At 32.2% G+C, this 12404-nt stretch overlaps 1 protein-coding gene across 7 annotated transcripts in view; it reads left to right on the forward strand.

The window, feature by feature from the left end:
* Positions 1-12404, forward strand: part of rg (A kinase anchor protein rugose) — a 268765-nt gene that overhangs the window by 240790 nt on the left and 15571 nt on the right. For all 7 annotated transcript variants that reach the window (XM_089227915.1, XM_089227918.1, XM_089227913.1 and 4 more), the window contains one exon: positions 7890-8007. In XM_089227915.1, the coding sequence (XP_089084041.1) occupies positions 7890-8007 (118 nt within the window). The remainder of the gene's footprint in view (positions 1-7889; positions 8008-12404) is intronic.

The raw sequence follows: 12404 nt of genomic DNA on the forward strand, positions 1-12404 counted from the left end.
AGTATTATAATGATATATAACTTTATAAAACTCTGAATTTTCATTTAAATGATAATGGATTTACTACTTAAAAAGTTATAAAATGCAAATACACAATTATAATTTGATTGTGGAAAATGGAGTTACGCACTTAATTAATTTAAAATTTACTTTTTTAAATCAAAAATATTTTAGCCTCTATAATTGTATAAACAATTGTTATTTATAAAAATATTTTATGTTTTTATAACTTTATTTAATATTATTTGATTTTAGAGCTATAAATCAAATTATGGATGAGCACATAGCTGATGAGTATTAGTTTATAGACAATTGGATATAATGAAGTAGTACAAATCGGGGTTACCTACCCCAAAACATGTTTGTTTACTATTCCGCTGGTCAAAATTTTTAACACGCATTAGTTATAATTTATAACTAATAAACTATGCTTGTTCGAAATTAGATTTTTATATAGATCGAAATACTCCGAAAAATATTCTGCTTGTAACAATTATAATAATTGTATATATAATATGTTACATTATACCGATGTATATAATATTAATTGCTGATCGATACAATAATATTAACACACACACACATAATTGTAAGGCCTATAGCCAAGCCACATAATTAATGTTTAAGTACGATACTTCACTGTGTGCCTTAGATCACAATACAGTATCAATACTGAACTCGGTAGAACTACGATACATGTCGCTGCAGTATACCTATTTCTAAGTTATATTATTATTAACACAACAAAGCTGAGTTATAACTGAAATAGAATCCTAGTTATTTAAATATATTTAAGACTCTAATATGATATCTACCATCCCTCTGCAGATAAGGTAATTATATTTATATAGAACACTACCACCCTCACTGCAGAATATCTTATCTTGTATTAATAACTGGTCGTTTCTCCGACCACATTACACCGTCATTCGTCAATAGTGTAAAAACAGTAAAATCAAATTGTTTTTAAAATTATTTTTAAAAAATGTTGTATATTTTCTGAAACAATAACGAGCGTGTTCTGCGCGTTAAATGTATCACCCCGTATATACATAAAATAAACTACGAAGGTATGTATATATATATATATATATATATATGTAATATGTATTCCTAAATATAATATTAACGAGAAAAGCAATTTACATATGTAAAAAGGAGTTGTGCAGCATATGATATGCAGTTATTATATATATATATATATAATATAATAATGTGTGTGTGCTCGCGTAGGTTGCCGGGCCACCTCGTCGTCGTCGAAACAACAACGCGCGCCGTCGCGGATGAGGCGCATAAATCACCAAAGGACGCGGTGGCGGTGACGGGGCACCCATTAGCCCCGTCGGTGGCGCGATTATTTTTGGAACCAGCGTGTGTGCTATCCGTGTGATTTTAGCGATCTATGTGTGTGTGTGTGTGTGTGTGTGTGTGTGTGTGTGTGTGTGTGTGTGTGTGTGTGTGTGTGTGTGTGTGTGTGTGTGTGTGTGTGTGTGTGTGTGGCGCCTATCCTGCGACGTGCTCGGTTCACGCCATAATAATAATAATAATAATATATAGCGTCGTCGAGTGTATAATATTATTTTCTCGTGTTTGGTGTGCGGTGGTGATTATGTGTACGAGCGGAACTGCGGTTAATATTCACACGACCACCGCTGCAGCGACCCTCCCCCGGGGGCAAATATTAATTGTACCTCATCTAACGCTGCACGCGCGTTTTAAGTGTAATCGGGCAGAGTATAATATATATATATATCGTGTCATCAGGCGGGAGAAAATGAGAATATCAATTAAAGGCGAAACACGTCAACCCCGCCCACCCACCCACCACGTAATATTATCACCATAATATATACACACATATTATGCTATATTAGGCAGTGTAAACTTATTCTAAATCGCGGACAATCACTGGTGCAGTGATGCATCTACTGCATCTGCCACCGTTTGCACTTCAACAAACGAATAAGCAAAAGATGTAGGTTATAGGTATTGCAGGATTATATTTTAGCATGTTGAAAATGCGCTGTTTTTGTTATTGCAGTTTAAACTAACCTAACTTCGTTTTGACAGCAAATTTACCTATTATATCATTGTATTTTTTATATATACCGCGCTGTTCATGCGATAGGTTCTGCAGGATAGGTACTCATGCCTACTGCATACTAAATAAGTAAATAATATAACTAAATACTTATAATAATTATTATTATTATTATCGTATGGCAAGATACTTATAATAAGCAAACATGTATTATGATGTTTATTGCCTTTGACCTTGTAATAAGAATTTTATTTTCTCATCATATGCACATATATTATGCTTGTGCTGCGTCAGTTTCTCACGGCGCAGCATTTATGATGATAGTCTTCGCTATTTCTATAAATAATAATAAATAATATAATATACATTTATCGGGAGATGTATTATTATTCATCGGACTAAAATATTATTATTCCGACGATATGATCGTATTACACGGTAACACGCCACCGCGATCGGACGTGCGTAAAATAATATTATATTATAGCATCGAAAAAAAAATCCATTTCGCAACTGAACGGTTTTCGGCACGTGTGCACCTCCATATTTATGCGTGATGTACAACGACTGGACTGGAATTCGACTCGGAGATTTAGCGCGTCTATATGCGTGTATGTACTACGCACTATAGAAAAACAACATAATGATGACACACATAATAAGCGTATACTTGCCGTCGCCCAATTTCCAAAAATCGTATCACGTTGGCCGCGTGCGATGTATTATCATAAAATAATAATATATAGGACGATATGGTCGTACTGCATAATTTTAGTTCCTAATAATATAACGTCGTCACATGAGCAGCTTAAGTATCCTCTCTCTCTCTCTCTCTCTCTCTCAAGCACACACATTTGAGTGAATAAAACTCGCGTATATATACAGGATAATAATTATCATAATTATCGCAGGACGAAGGAGGACGGCGGTGGTCCTGCTACAGGTCGTATGTTTTGTGTGCGACCGGCGACCATCGTCACAGGCCGCGCGACTGGTAGGCCACCGGGGAATTGTCATCGCCTAGACACAACATCCCTAATAAATTACCGGGGAGGTCCGTCCTATTAAAAACACGTGCTGCAGCAGATATAATATTTCACATCAAAAACGACTGTGGACTTGTTTATTTTACTCACATAGTCTGCGCCGCCACTCTAATTATGTACGATTTGTATACACATGATAATATAATATATTATTATATACATAACATACAAGTATTGTATGTATATAATGTATTATATATATATATATATACACGTTTTCGTCGTTTAAATTATAAATATATTAAATCCAAAAGTGTATTATATATAGCAAAAGAATATTATAATATACGCGCGGTATAGTTATTTTAGGATTTAACAATAGTTAACTACAGCAGCTATTCTGTATTCATGTATAACCTATTATAGTGTTCTATAATCTTTGATGTACACTCTACAGGCTGTATAAATATACAGTCACGCCCGGCCACTGGTGACAATCACAACAATTGGTTTTTTGCCTTTATATTATATATGATAACACACACTATTAAAACAATGATTATAATACAATGATATAAATATTATATATGTACCGTTTAAACACATATAACATGTAATCATAATTAATGTATAATACCTATACAATTAGTATCCAGTATAACATATTATTAAATCATCGCACGCTCTGTTATACCTTAAGTTATTTAGTTTCATAATAAAATTATACTCGACATATTATACGATTTCTAAAAATAAATCGTACGACCAATTTAATTTTTGTTTATTTAACGAGACTAAACGCGCGCGTATATATATATATATTCCTTAATTTATTCGTATAGGTATACCCTTTGTAATTTATTTGATCTTTAAACGAAGTTAATGAGTCTAAAACGGCGGTATAAGTTTATTTTCGTTTATTCTCCGTTACATATAATAATACGTGTCTGCCCAAAAAATAATTGACCATCGAAATTTAATTTCGCGTTTCATTTAGCTCATCATTATTTAAACACACCAATACGCTTTTATTTAAATGTGTCTACGTACATAATATATAATGATGTACGTAGATACATCTACATGCGCATTCTGCAGACCAACAACTGTTTAGTATAAGAGAACGCACATTAACATCGTAGGTAGTCATAAATTCCGATCTTAACGACTCCACGTTTCTGGATCGGCCCGAATACTCGCGAGCTGCAAACGACAGTGTATTTTATGTGTTGTACTGTTTTAATTTTTATAATAATATCATCTGTAGGTATATAGGTACCCAAATATATAATATATGTGTGTGTGTGTGTGTGTGTGTGTGTGTATATATATGACTGCGCGTATTAATATCTCTTGCTAGTTCGTATTCCTATATTGACGATTATTATATAATATGCGCATTATACAGAATAACGTCATCCTGGTTTGGCAGTGTGGATAATTAATTTATATTTTCATCATCGCTACAACAGTATATTATAATCTGATATTATTATACAATTAACGACTAGTTTTTATATTGCCGTAGTGGTTTACGGAAACTAAAATAATACGATACCTATATACCTAAGTATAACGTAATATGTATATATATATAATGTTTATGCATTAATGAAATACATTGTGTTGGTATATAACATGTATATAGCTGTGAAATACGTCGTGTCAAAACCGCGTTCGTCAATATCTAACATTTGACAGGTTTACGTTTAATAATCAAGTCCTATGTGAATGCAGCAGTATGTATATACATACATTGCAGTATAATATTTAAAAGCAGTATTACGCATGATGTGTGGTCTTTCTTCGCGCGTCGTTAGACAATTTTCTCAATCTAATTTATTCGTCATTTTTCCGTCATCCGTACATATTATAATATCTTGTGTTTCGTCTTATAATTATATAATATAATACGCAGAACATCGCGGCCTTCTCCTCATATCGTTCATTAATATCCATATTAGAGGTTTGTGTACGGTCTGCGCAGGTCGCTCATCATCTCTCTACAGCGGGTGGCAATAGTTATTATATAGGTATAATATATTATATATACCTATACATATATACATAAACATTATACATAGTGCTCTGTGTCATATGATATATGTTATATATTATAAAAATAAATGGGCAAGACATTGAATGAACCAGATATGTTTAGCATATATAATATATAGGTACCCGAGAGTGACGTTCACGTCTGGCAAGCTTATTCGTTTCGTACAACAAACATTCCACAACGATCTATAACAAAACTGGTACTCTGGAATTCTCGTTGCTTATTGTTTCCATTATCCAACTCTAGATTCCGTGAAATCATTGTATCAAAAGCTCCACATATGAAAGCTGTACTTCTCAGCAAATCTGGGTCACAGGCTCACAGCAGAATAAAAAGCAATTTTTTCACTTGGAACCGAAGAGAGGTCGTGGTCCAGAATGTGTCCCTCTTTAGTCTTTACTGAAAATTATCTGTGATACCTACACAATAATATAATTTAAAGATGGCCAACAAAATCAAACAATCAAAGCACCAACGAACTTTTTTACCAATAAGCACGAAACACTAGACGCTCACATCTTCGACGAACGGAGGCCGCTGTAGGATTGGAGAAAACCAGACCTAAAAATATCTATACTGCGTCTGCAAGGAATGGGCCGAGTACTTGGAATTTAGGGGGAGGAAAAAGATGCGCGGAGAAATGTAAACGAAATTTATATTGTGTTATGTGTTTTTTTTTTTTTTTTAATTATTATAAAAGCAATTCACAATCTGTACACAAGTTTATTTAATAAGTAAATTTGCAGATGATAGTTATACAAGACATACAAACTTGAGGGAAGGGAGTGTCCAGTAGTGTGTTATATATGTTATATTTTTACTAGGCTGCTGAAGGACGTGTATCGAACGTTTATCTTTGACCAACTTCATATAAAATAGATATTGTGTTTTTATGATATGTGTAAAAATATATTCATACCATCTTATTGTCTATTCTTCAACTTTGCCAATATCGCGTCCACCGTGCTTACGCGTGTGTGCAGTTATCGTATATATTTTAATCAGACATTATAATTCTCACATCGTAGTCTACGGCATGCTCCTCGTCACTTATCTCACGTCACCTCGCACGCAAAAATATTTAAAACGAACGACGGACCGTGATGCAGATTACGCCCTGCAGTGTGTACATAATATACTATATATTCACTGTATATATATTGCATATACGCATAAAAGGAGGGACGACGAAGACAAATTGCAGTGAAATAAACGCGCAAGGGGTACGACCCCAATGTATATATTTTAATGTGCGAGACATAATTTAATAACATTCACCGGCCGTTTATGTAATATATAGTGTACGACACATTCGTGTATATATATATATTAAGCACTCGCGCGTGCGTGTTTGTGTTTGTATAAAATATAATTTTATAATATATTATGTATACCTATACAAACAATATAAACGGAAACACAACCGTGCCGGAGCCCTATCAGCGGGGCTATGCCGCATAATCGTATATAATATTCGGTACTATATATAAGAGAGATGATAGACCGGCGGGACGTCTGCTCGTCGTATGATTTTCCCGATGATCGTGTGATAATGATATAATACGGTGGCCGGTGAGCGATGATAATAATAGTATAATAGTGCGTTTAGAAAAGTAAGCATTGCGGTCGTGAAAACTTTGGAGAATTGGTAGGTAGGTATATATCTGCTGCAGATGAAAAATCACTTTTTACCATCGCGGGGTTGTGGTTTTACCTATATAAAACAGTATATAATGTACCTACCTATGTGCAAGCTATAACTGTAATGGTATACATATAACGATACTATTCGATTTACGAAAACCATCGATGCAAAAACTTATTATATACCTCGAGCGCATGTCCTGCCCCTCAAAAATATACAAAATATGAGACCCTCTCCACATCCCTTAAAAAATTATTATCGCTTACGTGACATCACGATGCCCTTCGACCTGCAACACACATAAACATGCAATGTTAAATATTTTTGGCGGCGTCTTTATATGTATATATTATATTTGTACAGTTGTTTTATAACATGATTTACATAATAATTTCGTCATAGGCATATAATGATTAGCTCGGTGTGGTTATACACTAGTACTTATACTAAAATAGTTATACGGTCATTAATAACAATCGAAAAGTATTAGTTATGTATATTAAGTACCTATCCATTAAGTTATGTGTGCGTATCGCGTATATGTTACTGCAATTTAATACGTATATAGAAATGCATTACCCTGTCGGCGGGTTTCCTTATAGTTTAAACGGTAGCTCACTATATTATAAAGTATTATAGATCAAAATCTCGTGGAAATATAATGCACTAACCAATTGTGAAAAACGATCGTTGAACTGATTATAAACGATTATAATACAGTTAATTAGCGTTAATCACGACATTTATTCGATTGCGTGCAAAGCTTAGAAGAAACGACAAACACGGTAACATTTATCTGTCATCGAGTCTAAATTATTATGATGATATAACATTTTATACATGTACTATACTTATTAAGAAATATGTAAACTCGTATAGTTCAATATATTATATAGTTTTGCGTGAATTTTAATAAAGAGTTGCCGTGAATAATAAGACGATACATATAATATATAAAATATCGTGTTTTAAAGATGTATTTTTTTATGCTAATATATTTACTGCAGTTTTATAGCCTAAATGGTTTGAAAACTATTTTAGTTTTCTATACCTATATTAGACTTTCCAAAAATAATAATTCGACCTTCTTGATCACATGTCGTGGTTTAATGTAGCAATAACGCAATAACATAAAATATTAACTTTTTTTTTCCACAGGTATTGAAATATTGCGATCATTTACATGGAAAATGGTACTTTTCGGAAATCAGGGCAATATTCTCACGCCGGTACTTATTGCAGAACATCGCCATCGAAATATTTATGGCTAGCCGAAGTGAGTAATTCATGAAATATAGTATGCATTATATATAATTATTATTAAACTGCCTATATCTATGTACCTATATACCTATATATTTATCGGCTATCAATGTGTCGATTGGTAGTTTTGGATTTACTGCAGGGAACTCTCTACAATTAGTATTATTATGTTTAAACAGAGTGGTTAACCAATACTTGTGACCATTAATTGTTAATTTAATGTATAATGAATTTGTATACTTAGAGTCCATATTTTCAAATTCTAGAAATTGTTCGTACCTATACTACATATACTTGCTTAAAGATACTGTCATGTAGCGATACAAACTTCTGTTTTTAAAGTGAGAAACCTCCTATTATTGCTGTAAATTATTTAGATATATAATTTTTTTTATTGAAAATTTTGGTTTAAGTATCGAATTCAATTTGAATGTTTGTAGTTTCTCAGATATTAGATTATTCATTCTAGAGATTTTAGTGTTATAATCCATTATAGCGGACATACTATCCTTGGTACACAAAATTAAATTACTGATCATTTTATTTTTTATTTTAATACATAAAAATAAAAATGTTCAGAAAAAATTATAAATTTTTAATTTGCAGCAGAAAAATGGGGTTGTTATTTGAAGAATGAAAGTTTGTATCTCCAGATACAAGACACTTCTTAAGTATCTTATGAATCTTAAAATATGGTCTTTAAGTATATTTAAAAATCCCCAAAAATAGATTTTGAAGAACGTTATTATTTAAGAAAAATAATGGGTGTGAGTGACCTTGGCGAATGACTCTACTTATAGAATAATATTATATTTTTGAGTGTATGTATGAAGATAGAGATTACGCTGTGCCAAGTAAATAGTTTATATAGCTCCAATCTGTGGCATTATACCTATCTAGTCTCGTAGAGACTTTAACGTCTTCTATAGATTTACGTACTTACAATATTTCGTTGTGATAATATAAAACTCCCACATCAACAAATTTTCCCACATGAATGTTAGTTCCGTTTCATCAGGCCCGTGCAGTATGAGATGATCATCTACCATCTACAACACAATATTATTTTTTCAACATAATATACAGGCTTGTTAGCACCAGGTGGTAGAAATGACGGCGACAACTGGCGTATTCCGTTAAATCTAAGACTGGCCAAAGGGCGAATAGTATAGAAATATCAAATGAAATATAATAGTCACGTGTCTATAATATTATCAAACGCATATGACGTGTTAGACTCTGCTATAAACGCGTAATTCCATATGCTGTAGGGATTATATATTTTATTTTTTAAGTCGCACCGGATGGAATTTTATTCCCATGCGGTTTATTAAGACAGTATATTCTGCTGTGGTAGTCGTGACACGGGTTGCACATATATTCTTCATTATGTCATGATTATCATTAATTTATATTATTATTATTCTAAAATAAGATGTTCCTAGATTATGTATTATCTGCGTATATACAGGATAATATTTATACGCAAAGTTGTATAATTTATTTGTTGGATTTGTAGACGTATTATATCTATAAAACGAAATTAAAAGAATCCACTTGATTTTTTAGTAAGTGAACTATGAATATGTTTTCACAGTTAGGAACTCGAGCATTTTTCCCCTTTGCACAGTTAGAAAACAGACTTTCTATTCTTCAACAACGTTGTATTTAAGATTCTGAGTCTTCTCTTTAAATCTGAATAATTTTGATCAATGTTATATACTTTTATCCATTTTTTACTTTGCTATTAGTTAGGTAGTTATCAATTTATCATATAATATATTATATATATTAATATATAACACCCGTTGTGAAGTATGAAAAATAAATGTATGATCATCGATAAATGATGATTATGAAAATAAGATAGTGTTTGCAGTGTTAATCGCAATCCATGTAGTGAATATGGTATGCACTTACCACTTGAAAGTATTTTCTGTGTTTCGTTGTGCGTTGAAACTTAAAAAATAACATTTTATTTATAATTGTACAGAAATAAAAAACGTTGAAACGACTTTAGCAGCTATACCTTCCTGGCCAACTACCTATATAATATAGGTACTCGTAAAATATTATAATAATATATAATATCGTATTTGGAAAATACTACTGCAGTGACTGTCATCACTCATCGCACGCGCCAACTAACGCGCTATAATTGACAATTGTATCGCCGCTATACGATGTGTACGCTTAGATAAAACTCGTTTCGATACGAATCTCCTCGTTGGTAAAGGAATATCTCTATACAGGGTGATTTTTTTATCATGAACCACTCATTATTTCAAAAAGTATCAATGTTTTTTAAAATATTTTTTTACAAAGTTTCATATTGTTAAAAAAACAACGTTTTTATGAAAAAATTATATTTTTTAATATTTTTTATCCTTATAATTTTTTAAGTTTTTTACTTTTTTGAATGGCAACCTAGAGTTTTAATTTCATATTCCAAAGCAGAATATTTTTCTAAGTATTTTGATACGTAAAAATCGAATTTTGGACGAATAGTTCATGAGTTATAAGTATTTAAAGTTTAGACAAGCGGAGTAGTGGACAAACATTTTGCGGGGTAACCCCGTACCACTCCACTCCGCCAATCTAAACTTTAAATACTTATAACTCATAAACTACTCGTCCAAAATTCGATTTTTACGTATCAAAATACTTAGAAAAATATTCTGCTTTGGAATATGAAATTAAAACTCTAGGTTGCCATTCAAAAAAGTAAAAAACTTCAAAAATTATAAGGATAAAAAATATTAAAAAATATAATTTTTTTATAAAAACGTTGTTTTTTTAACAACATGAAACTTTGTAAAAAAATATTTTCAAAAACATTGATACTTTTTGAAATAATGAGTGGTTCATGATAAAAAAATCGCCCTGTATATGCGTGTGTGTTAGCTTCGACGTAGCTCGTGTGTACGTCTCGTCATAGGTATAATATCATTTAAGTGTACCTACTTACATTATATATAGTATTTTAATCGGAACGCATAAGAAAATAGAAATTCTATCCGAGTAATATAATAACAATAATTGAAATTTCAAGAGGTCTGCGCACTGTTCAGTTGGATCATATTATAGTCCTCCTAGGTTTTTTTTTTTAATAATTCAACTGCCGTTGGTAAACCCAAATAATAATTGATTACATCGGTGTGTACTATGTATATTGTATATTTATGTGTATATAGATACATTTTAGGAACGTATTTGACGAACGAGTCTTGGGCGAGTATGTAGTTTTGTTATAGGTACCTACTATTAATACATCTCCTTCGAATCCAAAACCACTTACAGTCTGTTTTATATTTTATATTTTTATACTACGTCATATTACTTATTATAATTTATATGTGATAAACCGGGAATATCTATTTCAAATTATAAGAATTGTATACAATACACTAATAAAAAAAAATAATTCACAATAACTACTGTTATAATACACAGGTATACTATCATTAGATTTTATTTCCTATAGATCACTATTTCACGATCTTTCATATTTTACTTGTTATATCCTGTATAATGTATGATATATTATTAATATTCTAGTTAAGTATAATAGGTTAGGTTAGGTTAGGTTAGCCTTTTTTTTTTTTTTTTTTTCTTTTGGAATCATGGGCAGGGAGGGAAGTTTGGTCTCCCATTGCTGCCTCCCTGTCCATATCGTTTATTAGCGGCTGAACATAATTACATAATTACAGATTGACGTATTGCTAATATTATTTACAACAATTGGGGGCCTCTAACCACCCTGAGTTGGCCGTTCGGCCTACATTAGTAAACTTAACTACTCTTTTATACTCTTTTAGCCTAACCTAACCTAACCTAACCTAACGAGCAAGTTGTTCGTCAACATTCTCAACAAATATTTTCAATTAAAAAAATTGATTGCTTTCAGTTTTATTTGCTTTTTGTTTATAAAATATCAAGTCTATTATCATAATAAACGATTATTTATTTAAAATGATTATGTATAATGATTTGATTTACGGGATGCCATTCCTGCCCTATATGTGTGTGTGTGCACACGTTTTACGACGGACGTCACTTCAGCAGCCGAGCACATAATGTATATATACGCGACGAGACAATTTTTTTCTTTCATATTATTATATTTATTATTATTATCAGCTCTCGCCACCAGTTCTCTGCCGCGGCGTTTCTGTATATAATACGCCCGACGACATTCCACTTGAGGTTTTTGTTTTTTTTTTTTACACAGTAAAATACATATAAATGTAATTTTTTTCTACTCGTCGTCGTCGCGTCTTAGTAACTGTTAGTGTTTTTTTCATTTCCACCTGCACCGCCGTCGTCACCGGCGGCGGCGGCTTGGCTTTTGTCTGTCGTCCAAAGCCGGCCCGCAACGGATTCCGAACCGGACACAATCGCCTCTCGAAA

Source organism: Diuraphis noxia, unplaced genomic scaffold (assembly GCF_037042655.1).
Source record: "Diuraphis noxia isolate RWA-SAM2 unplaced genomic scaffold, SU_Dnox_SAM2 contig0004, whole genome shotgun sequence".
In the NCBI taxonomy this organism is placed as follows: Eukaryota; Metazoa; Arthropoda; class Insecta; order Hemiptera; family Aphididae; genus Diuraphis; species Diuraphis noxia.